Source organism: Amphiura filiformis, chromosome 7 (assembly GCF_039555335.1).
Source record: "Amphiura filiformis chromosome 7, Afil_fr2py, whole genome shotgun sequence".
Taxonomy (NCBI): Eukaryota; Metazoa; Echinodermata; class Ophiuroidea; order Amphilepidida; family Amphiuridae; genus Amphiura; species Amphiura filiformis.
Window position 1 is genome coordinate 71,485,228 of NC_092634.1, and position 17,297 is coordinate 71,502,524.

At 37.5% G+C, this 17,297-nt stretch overlaps 1 protein-coding gene across 1 annotated transcript; it reads left to right on the top strand.

Moving 5' to 3' along the window:
• Nucleotides 1-11,993: 11,993 nt before the first annotated feature.
• On the top strand, nucleotides 11,994-15,374 carry LOC140158062 (uncharacterized). Its single transcript, XM_072181310.1, has one exon. It carries the CDS (start codon nucleotides 11,994-11,996, stop codon nucleotides 15,372-15,374), a length of 3,381 nt encoding a protein of 1,126 aa, XP_072037411.1.
• Nucleotides 15,375-17,297: the final 1,923 nt, after the last annotated feature.

The following is a 17,297-nucleotide window of genomic DNA, read 5'->3' on the forward strand; positions in this document are numbered from 1 at the left end:
TGTGCCTATTTTTGCATTTTTCTCAAAAATTATAGCGCATTGGTGACAAGTAAGATATGTATATTATAGGGGCAAGGACTACAATTACTGCACTGTAAATTTTATTTCAGCACAGACAACAATTGTGGAGTTACAGTCAAAAATGAGGGAAAACCAGTATATGATCAATAAATCAATAACTACTTGCCTTGAGTTGCTGAATTTTCAGTGCAGTAGTTGTAGTCCTTGCCCCTATAATATAGGCCTACATATTTTACTTGTCACCAATGCGTTATAATTTTTGAGAAAAATGCACAAATATGCACAAAATTGGCCAGGGGTGTAGTACCCCCTTAATCTAGTGAAATATTTTTGGGGGGGGGGGGTGCAACAATAATATTCGGGCAGCACTGAATAATTAATTTTAAGCACAATGTTACAGTCAAAATCAAAACCATGCTCAATTAAAATATAGGCCTACATAAGATCCGGACCGCACACATAGACCTTTAATTATCTTGCTTGTTGCCCTTCTGTGGCCAGCACAAGCATTTGTCTCGGTCCCAGCCACCTTGTGGTCCTTCGTCACGACATTATTTGTCTTGTTGCAAAAGAATAGTTTTAACTATCTAGGGTGCTGCTTTCTTATTCAGGTACCACAATAATTATTATCAAGGTCAAATTATTGACTTAATAGAACTTAGTGCGACTCAATGGGTATTGTCCGATTTTGATGTGTTTACGGAGGTGACGAAACATCCTACATAGCCCAAATTATTATTTGTCTGATTTATCATAGAAAGACAAATAATTTGAGACCATTTTCAATCAAATCTGAGCATTTTTTTAAAAATTGTTTGCTCCATGTAGAGCCAACATTAGACATATGACGTTACAATGTTACATGTTGGGGAATAACTCCATAACCGTCGTAGATAGGTCAAACTATACTTTTTCTGAATCCTTATGACTAGATGAACACATTCCTTGTGTTTTTCGCCAAGTCTATGCAATTTTGAACTTGGCTTCTGTGTAAAAGTTCAACGACATTTTCCCATCAAAATAAGTCCTTTCATATATAAACTTCTCAAAAAAAAAGGCTTATGGACTGCCTCCATAGCCTATAACGTAAATATCTGGTGATAGACCTGGTATCCCTCAAGTATGTTTGCCAACATTCATTAATCAGGTAAACATAATATTTCAAATATGTACATTCAACTTAATTTATCAATATTCAAATTTATCCATGGATGAATCTGTCATTATATCCATACATACAGCTCCCCCAACTGTACCAAACAAATCTGAGAAGGTCGCGCTCATCATACACTATTACTGATTATCTTGGTACGTTCGTTTGCTATTTTCTAAGTAGGCCTACTCATTCACACACAATATATACCGCCTTGGTTTTCCAGCAAATTACTCTTTGGGTTTCGTTTGATGTCATTTCAGTCCTTTTATACAGGTTGAGTCAAAAAGGTGAAATAGAGCAAAGAATCGATATTTATGTAAGAACCAAGTTGAACTTTTCCATTATTGAAAGTTTTTATATGTGCCACACTCAATCTGTGACTCGCTACTACCGTTTAATTTTATGAGTCCTTTTGATGCGATACCCAATTTCATTACTAGTATTTGTCCACGAGGTACCATGTATTTTGAATGAGAGCACATAATGCACGATAAAAGCACCAGCTCTGAAACTAACTTTAACTTAAATAAGGTTGATTTTTGCGTTACTTTAATTTTTTTCTGTTCAAACAAACTTTCTAACATTACTTTAAGTCCTTCATACCTCACTCGACTCTAACCCCAATATGTCCAACTTACTGGATATTTTGTAATTCACTCCACTTCAAAATTGCACGCTTTCCATTTCGACATTTTCGAAAAACCAGCGTACAAATTTATATGTTTTGATGAGAATAATCATCTTTAAAGTAAAGGGAAAATGAAAATAACAACAAATAATGTTTCTTCTCATTAAACAAGACCAAGGATAATAACACTTTAGGTGCTCCATTTTATGGAGCACCTAATGCAACGAGGTTAAGAAAATGGAAGTGGTTCCAAATCTACCTTACACAGAGTGGGCTGACATTCAAATTTTAGGTGTCTCTTGGACAATCATTAAAATTGGGTATCACTATAAAATACAACAAGGTAAATGTTAATTCCTTGATTTTTTCACACATGATCTCTAATGGATATGTTAATTATAAAATGTTTTAAAACCTAAAAGGTTCAACTCGGTTCAAAATGGATTCTTTTCCCTATTGCACTTTTTTTTGCACCCTGTATAATTTATATCCAGAAATTCGTGTGTAGGCCTACACTGTACAAAGTCTAATATTAAATACCTCAATGGTAGTTTCGGTAGCACTTTCTCAAATTTAATGGCGAATTCCCGTACATCGTCACAATTAACGTGCCTGCTGACCCTTACAAAGCCTTTTCCATAAACGCTTATTATATGAACAAATCCAGAGGCCCTTAGACGCGTTACAAAAATAGCTGAAGACGTAATTGGCATGTGAAATCGGCCAGTATTCGTTTCAAGCGGCGTATTTGTTAGAGATCGTGTATAAATACGATTTAAATTTTAAGGCCAAGTGCATTACCAATCATCGCTACCACACCTCGCCACATCCATGATGAATCGTTTGTGGATGTTTCATCATGTAACACCTTGTGTCTAAACAAGTCAGGGTTTTCAAGGTCTTCGGACGTGAGCAGTTGATTCACCCAGGGGCGGCGCCAGGGTATTTTGATAGGGGGGGCAAAAAATTTGGAAAACTTGTTATGCGGCGCGACAGAATTTGGAAAATTTTCAAAATGAAAGCACAAATGATGCCATTTGATGCACCATTTTCACCCTTTTTAGGGTTATTTATATATTTTCCAACCGCATATTTTTATGGATTTCATTCACGGACCGGGCCCGACTTTCAGCCCACTGGTTTTAGGCATGGACCTACTCGATTAGTTAATCCAGCACTCCCTTTTGGCAACAAAATAAATTCATGGTACAAATGTGCACAAAGTGAAATATGGTGGAAACAGTAAATAAAGTCGCGCGAGGCGCGAAAAAATGGGCAATTTTTAGGCTAAAATGGCCAAATATGAGGTTACTTTGGTCAGAAACCCACATACAGGCGTCAACATTGGAGAATGATTGTAGGCCTATATGGACCATCTACCCTATCAAAATATTAGGGGGATTTATACCCCACACCTCGGATATACGCCTCTTGTCGCAACACGGTGCAGGCCCAGCAAACACAAAACGTTTTCGACATCATTCGCAAAAGGTTATAAAAGGTTGTCAGAAAATGTTTAAATGTCGGGTTATATAAAGGGTATATTAAGAGTATAAAACGTTTTCATAAACTTAAAAAACATTTTTTGATAATCTACCGCTCAACAAACAAAAATGTTTTACAGAAAACGTTTAAATGTCGGGTTATATAAAGGGTATAAAAACGTTTTAATAACATTCCAAAAACATTCTTGAAAACTTGATACAAAACATTCTAAACAGAATGTTATTTTGGGGTTGCAAAAATATTTTGCGGAAAATGTTTGCCCAAAATATTTTCAATAACGTTTTAAAAACGTTTTCATGACCTTTATATAACCCGACATTTAAATGTTATTAAAAGGTTTTGAAAAAAACATTTTAAGAACATTTCTGTATTTGCTGGGTTCAAATATTTTAACATAATGTTATTTAAGTATTGACACAAAAATTGGCAAAAATGTTTGCAAAAATAGTTTACAATAACATTTTTTGAAAACATTTAAGAATATTGTTGTAGTGTGTTTTCATACAAAACGTTTTAAAACGTTATCATGACCTTTATATAACCCGACATTTTAATGTTATTAAAACGTTTTTATCTAAACCAAAAGCCAAAATATAACTTATTTAAAACGTTTTTAAAATGTTTTTGTGTTTGCTGGGGGCCTATGTTAAGTCAGTTGCATTGTATATGATATATAGGGAGGCAGTCGCCCCATATGATCACTAAAAGCCGAGAAGGTCAGCTTTGCGAGCGTAGCGAGCGAAGAAAACGGGGATTTTTCTGCTTTCTTGGTCAAAATTTTAGGAAAAGGTCCAAAATAGGTCCACCTTTTCAAAATCAGCCCCCAATAAATCCTGGCTGCGCCCCTGGCCGGCCGTAGTGAAGCCAATTGCTTATTTATATTGGTGCATAATTTTTACACTATTTCTGAGAGAGGCGTTCTAGTATAGGTTTCGGATATACAATGTGATGAAACCCTGTAAAAGTTGTGTGATATCGGACTGAAAATAAACTTATTTATAATGATCAATTGCTGCATGATACAGACTTGCATGTGTTGCTGCGCCTGGAAGTGACGTATAGCCATGGAATTTTCCAAAGTAGTTGGGAGAAAAGGCAAGAGAAGCCATGTGACTTTCATGGGGGAAAATTTGCCGAAAATGGGCCTAAAATATAAAAACCAACAACTTTAAAACCGCGTAGGTCAGCATTCCACAAGGGGCAAGATGTCCGAAGGGGAGTTTCCTCCTTCTAACCATCGCCAGGGAGGGAATGTCTCCTTTTCTTCTTCTCCCTCCTCTCTTTTTCTCCCCTCCCTTTTTTCTCTCCTTCTTCTCTTTCTCTTTTCCTTCCTTTTTCCTCTTTTTTGAAAATCATAGGGGGGGGAATTGCCCCCCTTGCCCCCCCTCTGGCGCCGCCGCTGGATTCACCTCTTTCTGGAGGTCTGACACGAAACACTTTCCGCCATTTTTGATGATCATACTCTCCAACAGATCAATTAGTGCCTTGACTTGCTTTTCATTTTCATCTTCATTACCTAGCCGGGACACCGGCTAGGTCTTGTGATGCTATCGGATCTTTCTTCTTACCTAGCCGGGACACCGGCTAGGTCTTGTGATGCTATCGGATCTTTCTTCTTCTTTCTTCTTCTGGCAACAAATTTCAAAATGCTTCTTCTCGTACATGTTACATCCTACAATGACGTCACTTGCACATATGCATCGGCTATATCCAGTGTCTATAAGATGTTCACAAATTTAGGGTCAAAGGTCATTAAGGGGTCATTTCCGGTATAAAACCAAATATCTTCAAAATGCTTCTTCTGCCACAAATTACATAGTACGATGATGTCACTTACACATATGCATCAGCTATTACAGGTACACAAAAGTTATTCTCCGATTTTGGGTCAAAGGTCATTAAGGGGGTCATTTCGGTCTGAAAGCTAAAAATATTCAAAAATCACTGTTTTTACAAATTACATAGCAGAGTGTTGTCATTAGCACACATGCATTGCTACCAACCAGGGTCTTTGGGGTGTCTACAGTTTTGGGGTCAAAGGTCATCAAGGGGTCGCTTCCGGTCAAAAACCAAAAATCATCAAATATGTTCATTTTTTTATATCTCAAAATGTAACCAGACCAGAGTGACATAAACTTCATATATGGATTAGTGTTACCCGATGTATGCACGGTATTTTTATTTTTTTGGTCAAAGGTCATTTATACGTCATTTCCGGTTTTAAGCTAAATAACTTCAAGAATTTTTATCTCCATAACTAAGCATAGTAGATTTTTTTGTTTCAACTGTAACAATGCATTTTCGCGGTGTGTATAAGGTTTATTTTATATTGGGGTCAAATGTCATTAAGGAGGTCAAAACGTCAAATTTGCAAAAAATGTTTAAAATTACGGAAAAGTAGCTGTATCTCAGCCTATGGAAGACGGATGTTAAAAATATTTATGACCCAAAGGTCAAGGTTAAGGGTCAACGGTTAAATTTTAAAATTGGTCCAAGGAATGATTCTTACGACATTCTTAACATGTTGAAAATATTTATGACCCCAAAGGTCTTTCTTCTGGGGACAAATTTCAAAATGTTTCTTCTCTTACATGTTACATCCTACAATGACGTCACTTGCACATTTGCATCGTCTGTATACAGTGTCTATAGGATATTCGCAGATTTGGGGTCAAGGGTCATTTCTGGTATAAAACCAAATATCTTCAAAATGCCTCTTCTGCCACAAATTACATAGTACGGTGATATGCATCTGCTATATCCAGTGTCCATAGGGTGTTCACAGTTTTGGGGTTTAACATGTTTAAGGGGTCATTTCCGGTTAAAATCTAAAAATCTTCAAAAATTCATATCTGCTACATGTAACATACGGTAGTACGCTGATGCCACTTGCACAGAAATGATCCTTTTGATATCCTAAATATATTAAAATATTTGTGACCGCAAAGGTCAAAGTTTAGGGGTCAAAGATCAAATTTTAATTCAAATTTCACCGTATTTTTGCGAAACGAATTAATCTGCAAGAATTTTTTGTACATAAACATGTGGATTCAAAATAACTTTGGAATAAGTTTTGTACCAAATGCCACCTTAATCTTTCCTCTCTCTCTTTCTTAAATTCCAAATAATTGCTTTTATTGTATTAGGTAGTTTTATCGGACACCAGTAAATTATGGCCCTATTGCCATTTGACTCCAAATCTGCGGCAAACTTAAAAGAGAGAGAGTTATGTACAAGATTCACAGTGTCAAGACATGAGTAATCAAACCCACACGCAATCGCGTTACCCGTCTGGGGTAAACCGTGCACTGAGTATGATCGGAGAGGGAGCAAAACGTTTGCAGCGTCATATAGGCCCAGACTTTGATTTTTAAATCAAATTTAAAAATTTGATGCAATAATTAAAAACAGGATGACAAGACGCAATTTCTTTAAAAAAATAAATATAAAGTGTTCGCTCATAGATTTAAGGATTTATGGTTCACCCAAGCTAGTGTGTATCGGCGGGTGGATGGGGGGTGTGTGACGTGGAGGGGGGGGGAGAGAAAAACTGAGAAAAAGTGTCTAATTATTGTATGTCTGGGTTCTGGTTTATGTCGTAATGCTAACATTTTTGTTTATACTTCTACAGCACATGTATGATGATGATGATGATGATGATGATGATGATGATGATGATGATGACGATGACGATGACGACGATGATGATGATGATGATGATGTTGATGATTATGATGATTATGATGATATCATCATCATCATCATTCCCCTCCCCTCTCGTAACCATATAGGCTGGGCTAAATAAAAAATCTCAAAAACAAGCGGAAGAACTAATATTTGTATCAGGAAAGTCAAATTATTACAGAAAACATGCAATCTCTTCAGTGGTGTAGACATTATTTTTTGCGGGGGGGGGGGTGATTTTGAAAAAGTGAAATTTTTGACTTTCTTGACCAGGAAAGTATAAACAGGGATATTAAGAACCTCATTTTTTTGTTATGAACTCCCGTCGTTAAAAAGCCTACTATCACACAATTCAGTTTTATTTTCCTGACCTTTTATATTCATTTAATTATTTCTTTGTTTAGTTATCATTTACTTATTTACGTCTATTATTTACTTCATCATTTTTCTAGCAGTAGCGGCTATGATTCTCAGTTTTTTCTTTTGCTCAATTAGATAAATCTTTTACCAATTTCACGACATCGGATGTGTGCGGCAATGGGAGGTATTTATGTGTGTGTCGGTTGTGTGTGTGTAGTGGACAATGCAGTGTTTAGTGTTATTCTACAGCCGACATCACTCATAGTACATTCGGCGAAACACAAAGGGGTTGTGTGCGTGCATAGGTGCGTGGTACACAATACAATGTCTATGTGGGTACAGTGATGTGGGCGTGGTTTGGGTGAGTGAAAACAGGTTGGTGCACGCACTTGCTTTGATAGCCATGGGAAAATTATTTTCCCAGTGTGTCTCTGTGGCGTTGCTCTGAACAAGACACGTTTGTGATTGCTCGTATAAAAACCTCGTATATGTGAACGTGAAATAAGAAAATTACTTGCTTGTTTTCTTATTTCTTACTTTCTTGCTTGTTTCCTTCCGTCATTCATTCAATCATTCATTTACTCATCTCATTCATTCTTTTATTCTTCTCATCTCTTTTCTCTGCCTTCTTTCTTTCCGTTTGAGACCTAGAAGTTGCCTAGCTTCGGGTGCCTACCCCAGGCTGTGGGGCCACATAAACGTAGCCAGGACGATAACCAACTTGAGTGCAATAACTTGATATATACTTATACTTTATACATACAGTGTACTTACATACTTTTATATATTATAAGAACTGATATACATTTGATTAAAAGAAAACTGCAGTAAGTTATACAGTAAACTTTGTTATTATTCATATTGTGAAAATTCCTCGTCCATAAAAAGGGCACGAACGAACATATGAACTTGAATAAAGAACACTATACTCAATATCATCATAACTTATAATCAGTGCTTGATATTATATTCACCCTACTGCCTGGTAGGCCTAGGCCTAATATATATGAATTTTGGTTACCTGGAAAATACCATTAAATATCTAATAACGCTGTATACTATATCACAGCTTATTTCACTGCGAGAAATTCATTTGTATAGCGATTACAATTATACTGTGGGACAAAACGATTGTATTTGAATAAATTGAATAGGCTAAACTAACAAATATGCCACGCAAATCGAGAAGGTCCCGTGCGATGTCGGAACAGCAGGCAAAGAAAAACTTGGTACAAGTTTAGAAAGGCATGAAGCAGGGTTAACAAATAAGGTCTTTGGAAACTTCCATCAAGGTGATGAGCGTTTTTCCCCACTATCAAGAGCAAAACAGTGCCCGTGTAACAGTTTAGCGATGCTCTGTAATATCGAGCATGTTGAGAGCATATTGAATTCATCTCATATAGACGAAATGTTGATACATGGAGATGCCTTATATAAGACTACCGCTACCAAACTAGAAGCATGTTTTGAGCTTGCTAATGACGGAATTTTGACGAATGATCAATTGCCAACTAATTTTGCTCTTGGTAATAGAACTTACACAGTTCGGTACGAAACTATAAGGTACGGGAGGCTTGATGACAACATTGAACGCGACCCGCTTACTATTGAATTGGAAACATCATTTAATATTACAAATAAGGTAATTTTCAATGTTGATTGTTACATGATGGCCATTTACAAGAATTCAGAGACTGGTGGTTTCATATTTTTGATTCTCATTCACGAGATCAGTCTGGTTTCCCTATTGCAGACGGCACTGCCATTGCATTGTTTTTTAAAGACCTTCAACATTTGCATACATACTTGAGTTGTTTGGCTAACAAATTGCACTTGTCTGAAAGAATGTTTTACATTATACCCATTGCTACTAATGAAGATACACATACAGAAAGTGACCCAGGGTGTTCCTTCTTTCCAACACGGACAAATGACTCATCAGATCAAAAGGACACGGAAAACACAAGCTCTCTAAATGAAATAAGTGAGCCAAGTCCCAGACTCTCGAGATGGCAAACTTGGTACCAAGGGCTTTCCGAAGAAAAGAAAAGTGACCTTCTTGCCAAAAAGCGAAAACGTGCAAGAGAAGATTATGCGTCGATAGAAAGACTTGAAAGAAAGAAACAACAATCATGTGAAGCATATCAGAATCCAGATATAGCTGAAAGAAAGAAACAACAAGCGCGTGAAGCATATCAGAATCCAGATATAGCTGAAAGAAAGAAACAACAAGCACGTGTACATTCACATGAAGCATATCAGAATCCAGATATAGCTGAAAAAAAGAAACAACAAGCGCGTGAAGCATATCAGAATCCAGAAATTGCTGAAAGAAAGAAACAAGAAGCACATGAAGCATACCAAAATCCAGAGAAAGGACGACGTAAACGTACTCAAGCCCGCGAAAGATCTAAAGATGCTTATAGCGACCCGCAAAAGAAGGTATCCAAAATCCAGGAAAACCAATTACGTAGATCAAGAAAGCCTTCTGATATTGACACGGTCGTTTCACGATTCAAATCATTTTGCAAAGAAGGTATGCAGTTGATATTTGTATGTCAAATATGTCAAAGAATCAACTTCAGACACCAGGTTAAAATACTCAAAAAAGAAAACTACAATCAACGGATTCTACTCAAAAGTCTGCCTCCTGACATGTCCATTGAAGATTTAAATGTAGTGGAAGATAGGGATGACAGCAAAACATGGGTATGTAATACCTGTCATGCAAGTATGAAAGCTAAACGTATGCCAACAATAGCAACAGTTAACGGGTTGAACCTACAAGAACAGCCTCCCGAACTTTCGCATTTGAATATGCTAGAAAGGCACCTAATAGCTCCAGCAATACCATTCATGAAGATGATATCTCTAATTAAGGGTGCTCAAAAAGGAGTTCATGGCCAGATAGTGTGTGTAAAAGCTGATGTTAACTCAGTTGCCCAAAGTTTACCAAGACTGCCAACGGACCATAGTCTGATCAGAGTAAAACTGAAAAGAAAACTGGAATATAAAGGACACCACATGTGCCAAGATGTCAATCCAAGTAAAATAAGATCAGCACTTGTTTGGTTGAAAGAAAACAACCCTGAATACGAAGATATTGACATTAACTTTGAAGCTTTTGACAACATGTTAGATGACCAGTTAATTCACAATGACCACTCCGATGATAACGAAGATGACATACCAGATTCAGGAGATAAATGTACACAAGGTGACAGTGATACCTCCCCCAATGTGAATCATATCCAAGATAATGATGATGTTTCTTATGTTCATGACTTTGACAACGATCTCAATGATGAATCGGTCAATCATGCTGATGACAATAGTATGAATGTAGATAATGTCACTGATGAGTGTGGAGATGATATAAGTTTGCGACACTCCCATGATAGCAATGAAGACGATCATTCTGATAATGAAGATCAGACCAGAGATGACAATGTTGTTGATCGAGATAACATTCCAAGTATTGAAGTCAATGAAATTGAACATGATGTTACAAACACGTCAGCACCGCTGTATTCATTCTTACATGCTGTAGATTTTGCACAGTACGCAGCAGACAAGAGTGATAGCACTATTTTGTCAGTGGCTCCAGGACAAGGCAATAAGCCAGAACACGTTTTAGAAATGGAACCGAAGTGCTTCCCAGTAGAATTTCCAGATGGTTCTAATACGTATAACGAGAGTCGAGAACAAAAGCTGTCGCCTTCTAGATATTTCAATGCCAGGCTCTTTTCAGCTGATAATAGATTTGCCAGGAACCCGGAATATATATTTTTGCTCTCTACTGCACAGAAGTACATCAAATTCATTCAAATGTATCTATTGCTACCAGAATAGGTTGCACAAAAACTTCAGCTGGAAAAAAATCACAGCATCTATGTTACGAGACCACGAACAGGTGAAGCAACTTATTAAAAGAGACGAAGGTTACCGATTCCTGGCTCAACTTAGAGGAACCCCTGCATACTGGGAAAAATCGAAGAAAGATATCTTTGCAATGATTCGTCAACTAGGAATACCTACTTTCTTTGTGACATTTAGTGCTGCTGATAGACGATGGATCGAAATACATAATTCTATCCTTAAGATGTTAGGAAAACCACCAATGACACCAGAGGAACATAAGAATATGTCATGGGATGAACATTGCGATATCATCATGTCCAATCCAGTTGCAGCTGCCAAACTGTTTCAGGAAAGACTACACACATTTATCAATGACGTGATTATGTCACCAGCTAATCCTATTGGCAAAGTCAAAGACTACTTTACAGGACAGAATTCCAGCAACGTGGCTGGCCGCATATTCACATGGTTGCGTGGGTTGAAAATGCCCCCCAAATGGGTGAAGATCCAGATAATGAGGTCCTAGAATTCGTTGATAGATACATATCATGCGAAGTTCCTCCAGAAACTGATCCTGAATTACATGAAATTGTTACGAGTGTGCAAGTTCACAGTAAAACTCACACAAGATCGTGCAGAAGTACCGTGAAAACATGCCGGTTTAATTTTCCAAAACCGCCATCAGACAGAACATTCATTTGTACCCCAACAGCAGAAAGAGATGAAAATGATGAAGAACATCAGAAAACCCTAGATCGTGAAACAAAAGCAAAAAATATGCTGAACAACATTTGGGAACTTTTGCAGAATCCTGATCATGACTTTGCCTATTTTTATGACGCTCTTTGTTTAGCTGGAATTGGACAAGACGAATTTGAACAGGCACTAGAGACGCTTTCAAAGCGGCAAACCATGTACCTAAAAAGGCGTCTTGAAGACCAATGGATCAACAATTACAATCCAGACCTGATTCGCTGCTGGAATGGCAACATGGATATTCAATATGTACTCGATCCATATGCATGCGTTATGTATATTGTTTCCTACATTACTAAATCAGAAAGAGAAATGGGTGACTTGCTCAGAAATGCCCAGAAAGAAGCAGCACAAGGAAACAATGATGCCATACAGCAATTACGAAAGCTTGGAAGTATCTACCTCCAAAACAGAGAAGTTAGTGTCATGGGAGCAGTCTACCTTATCTGTAGTATGCCTTTGCGAAATAGCACACGAAAAGTAATGTTTCTGCAAACTGCGTTAGACGGACAACGGATATCTCTACCTCTGACACAACTACAAGCAAATGCAGGTAATTCTGAGCAAGTATGGCAGACTACTCAAATTGAAAAATATCTTGATAGACCAAGTACGTCAAAGTACAACAACATGTGCATGGCCACGTTTTACTCAACTCACTATCAAGTGTCGGCCAAATCGGACAATATCAATAGAGACCCAGATGATAACGTAGATGATGAAACCGATGATGACGAAGCGTCTGATCGTCGTGATAAACTAATACAGTTGAACACCCATGGCATCAAGATGAAAGAACGTAAAGGAAAGCCAGCTGTCATTCGTTACCCAAGGGTATCAAAAAAGAAAGACAGTGAGAGGTATCATATGAATATGCTACGCTTGTACCTTCCTCATAGGAGTCCAAATATCAAGCCAGATAGTTTTCCCACCTACGAAAGTTATCATATGACTGGATACACAACTATCAACAATGACAGACTACGAGTTAAAGACGTGGTTGAACAAAACATGTCAGAATTCGAACCGAAAACAGATGAACTAGATGACGCGTGGGAAGTACTTCAAGAAGTAGAAAATATGGAAGATGCTTGGGCAGGAATTGCTCCACAATCTGAGCAGCAACGTATTGATGATAGATTAAAAGATGTCAGAATCGAAGACTCAGATGATGACTTAGCTGAAATTGAAGTTCCTGAACTTCAACCAGGAAATAGACCTGGCCAACGTGATGCAGGTTTACCAAGGTGTGCTATTGAAACCCGTAATCCAGATATAACTGAAGAACAGGCAGAGACTATGATGCGTCAGCTTAATGATAAACAACGACAGTTATTTAATCATGTTGCTAAATGGTGCGATGAAAGAGCCAGAGATCACAGAATAGACCCATTTCATATCTTCCTCACTGGAGGTGCAGGAACTGGAAAATCGCATGTGATCAGATGCATCAGTTACTATGCTCAAAAGAAATTTGCAACAATGACCGAGTCCGCTGATGATGTAACTGTGCTATTAATGTCACATCTTGGAACAGCTGCATATAACATTTCTGGTCAAACCATCTGTACAGCCTTAAAAACAGGTATTAGAATGGCCAAAGATTACAAACCTCTTGGAGAACAAAGTCTCAGCACGCTCCGCACAAAGTATCAACACGTACAGCTTGTAATTATAGATGAAATATCTATGGTTAGTGCTACTCAGCTATCCTACATTCACGGACGATTACAACAAATCAAAGGAACATCATACACTTCCTACTTTGGCAATGTCTCTATCCTGGCAGTAGGAGATTTCTTTCAATTACCACCGATAAGTCCACCAACACCTTTGTGTTTCCCACACGAAGAACCCTTGAAAGACTTGTGGAATTCACTGTTTGAGAAAGTTGAACTAACTGAAATAATGCGACAGCGGGATGATGCAATATTTGCCCAAATGTTGAACCGACTTCGCGTGCGGAAAAAAAACGAACCACTAGAAGAAGCAGACAAGGAACTCTTACGTTCCCGCATAGTTCATGAGCACATTCGTCAAGCACCTTCTGACGCGTTACACTTGTTTTACCTCAACGTGGATGTTGACAGTCACAATGAAACAAAGTTAGCTTCACTAAACACGGAAACATTTACTATCAAAGCAGAAGACGTTGACCAAAAGGGTGGCAGAGTGATCAAAGTCCACGAAACACCACATGACACATCACGTCGAAAAGACGACACATCACTTGTACCTTATCTGAAGTTAGCAGTAGGTGCTAGAACTATGCTAATAGCTAACATTGATGTTCCTGATGGTCTTTGTAATGGAGTATCTGGTACCATTAAAGGAATTGAATTCGGTAACTCCAAGAACATGCCACAGGCTGTCTATGTCAGGTTTGACAGTGACAAAATTGGAAGGAAGGCTCGATCATCACAAGTTATACCACCTGAGTACGTATCGTGTATCGCTATAATGCCACGCAAGGAAACATTTCAATTGAAAGGAAGAAACTTCACTACCACAAGAGAACAGATTCCATTGAAACTTGCTTGGGCTGTTACTGTTCACAAAGTCCAAGGACTGACAACTGAACAAGCTGTGATTTCTATGAAATGTTTCAAAGAATCAATGGCATACGTTGCACTTAGTCGAGTGACAACTTTAGAGGGAATGCATTTAACCAACTGTGATTTTTCCCGGATCTATTGCAATCCAGATGTAGCACGATATGTTGCAGAGATGCCTACTTGTGATCTATCCAATGCCAATCCTATGCTACCCATCGATCAGAATAAGTATTTCATAATTGCTCATCATAATATACAGAGCTTACGTCGACACATCGAAGACATGAAGAGCAATACAGAAATTAGGAAAGCACATGTTATTTGTTTATCAGAAACATGGTTGACAGACATTAGTAGCCTAGACTCTCTTGTAATAGAAGGCTACTCTTTAGAAGCAATACGTTCTACTCGAGGCAGAGGTGTGGCAATTTACATTCAAAATGGTGTCAACTACACAGTAGTGCCCATTCCAAGCGATGTATGTGATGCACTTGCAATTAGGACACATGGAAACACAAACATGCTAATTACCGTAATATACAAACCCGTTGGAACTAGTACGGGCACATTTTGTACAGAAATGAATAACATCACTGCACAAACTGATTTACTGGATACAGATTATACAGTATTTGTTGGCGACTTCAATCACAATTTAATGGGAGGTAGAGCAAATGATTTCCAGTCCTTAAGCCAATACCATCAAGTTATCACAGATCCTACCACTGCTGGTGGCACCCTTCTTGATCATATCTACATAAAACCATGTCCCGCATTATATTATGCATCTGTACTTAATACATATTATTCATACCACAATCCAACATTCATCGCGATTAGGTATTAGCAATCTGGTAATCAGGAACCTGAAGCACAGACACTTCATGGATGAAATGTCAGGAACAGGATAGTGGAAATTAAGGACATAGAAATAGGAACATAATTTTTAAAAGAATTTTGAATAATGAACAATCGATATGGTATGGAAGAGTTAGAAAACTGAGTTTGAATAACTAACATTGATATTATTACTGTAGTAGAAATTAAATTAGGGACAGTAGAAGAGTTATAAGATTGAGTTTGAATAACAAACATTGATATTATTACAGTAAAGATACTTGAAGAACAGAAGCTTTACCATCAAGAACAGGAACAAGTACAAGGTAGTGGAAATTAAATTAGGAACATAGAAATAGGAACATGACACCTGAAGGAATTTTGAATAATATATGAATTAAATTAGAAACATAGAAATAGGAGCATGATATTTAAAGGAATTTTTAATAATTTATATGAATTAAATTTTGATCAATGAACAAACCAAATAGTGTAGAAGAGTTATAAGACTGTGATTGAATAACGAACATTGATATTGTTACTGTATAAAGAAATTTGAAGAACAAAAACTTTACCAATGAAATGTCAAGAACAGGAACAGGGTAGTGGAAATTACTCCACTACCCCCCCCCCACCCCCCTTCCATTCACCACCGCCGCGCCGCAACGAGACCCCATCACCTGGCAAGATTTTCACCCTTGAAAATGCAGAAGGAGTATAGGCCACATCTCACGTAAATAACAACCACAGACATATCGGCTCAGCTCCCAGGGGACATGGCACAGTCGACAGCTTTGGTATCGCACGATGCTATATACGATCTTCTACCTCATCGGACAGAAGAAGGCCACACCAAGACTACGGAATATTACAACGGGGCAGGTCATCGACCAAACATGCTTAATATTGACAATAACATACTATAGAATGAGATTTGAGGATGAAATTCTGTTTCGACGCATGCAGTACCAAGAAAACAATGGCCAATTTACATGTATGTTGTAAGTACATTTTGATTATGTTGACTTATATGACTTTATAACCCATTTAATACCAAGACCAATTCCGGGAGTTAAAACTTACAAAATACTCTTTCTTTAATATTCAATGAATAGTCCAACTGCAGCCCTGATCAAAACCTTAAACAGTATAGAGGCTGCAATGACCATTATACGGTACTTCGTTGTTTTGATTAATAAAAATCATAGATACAATTACATTGTCCATTTCCAAAACTAAAATGAATCTGTTCATAAAATAACCTGTGTCTTCAGAGATACTACTGTAATCTTAGATTTGTTCTGATATCAAATTATATGTGTCCAAATCCCTGATATTGGTTAAAATTTTATATTACATTTACCTTTTTTCAGGTTTCCTTAAAGGTTTTCCAGACCAACACACGTCCATGGGACCAGGGCTAAGCCTATAGAACTTCATATGAACCAGACCAAGGCCATATCATGAATATAGGTCCTATAATTTATAGGCCTACTAGGCGACAAACTTGATGAGAATTCGGTCAATATAGGTCCCTATGTTTATAGCCTTTCCACGTTTACGGAATATGCTCTGCAACTAAGTAAGTCTTCAAATTGGGATTTCAAGATCATTCAAGAAAATCTGTCACAAAAGAATAACCAAAGATTCGAGGAATGTTTTACAAATCAGACTCTCGAGGACCAAATTCCTAATAGCACATCAGTACCAAGACATAAAACCCAGCATCATCTGCAAAAATATTTTGTAAGTATACTTTTTCATTTGATTAATTACAGTTATAATTGATTGATATGATTAATTCCTCAGTGAAACCTGAAAGACATCCAGATTCTTTCCAAGGTCAATAAAAAATTTTGACCAAATTTTCACCAAAAGTCATCAAGAAATGCTAAATTTTGCTCAAAAATCATAAAAAAACCTTGTTTTCGCC

Coding starts and splice junctions, on each gene's coding strand:
- LOC140158062 (XM_072181310.1), top strand. CDS start 11,994: ATGCTGAACAACATTTGGGAACTTTTGCAGAATCCTGATCATGACTTT.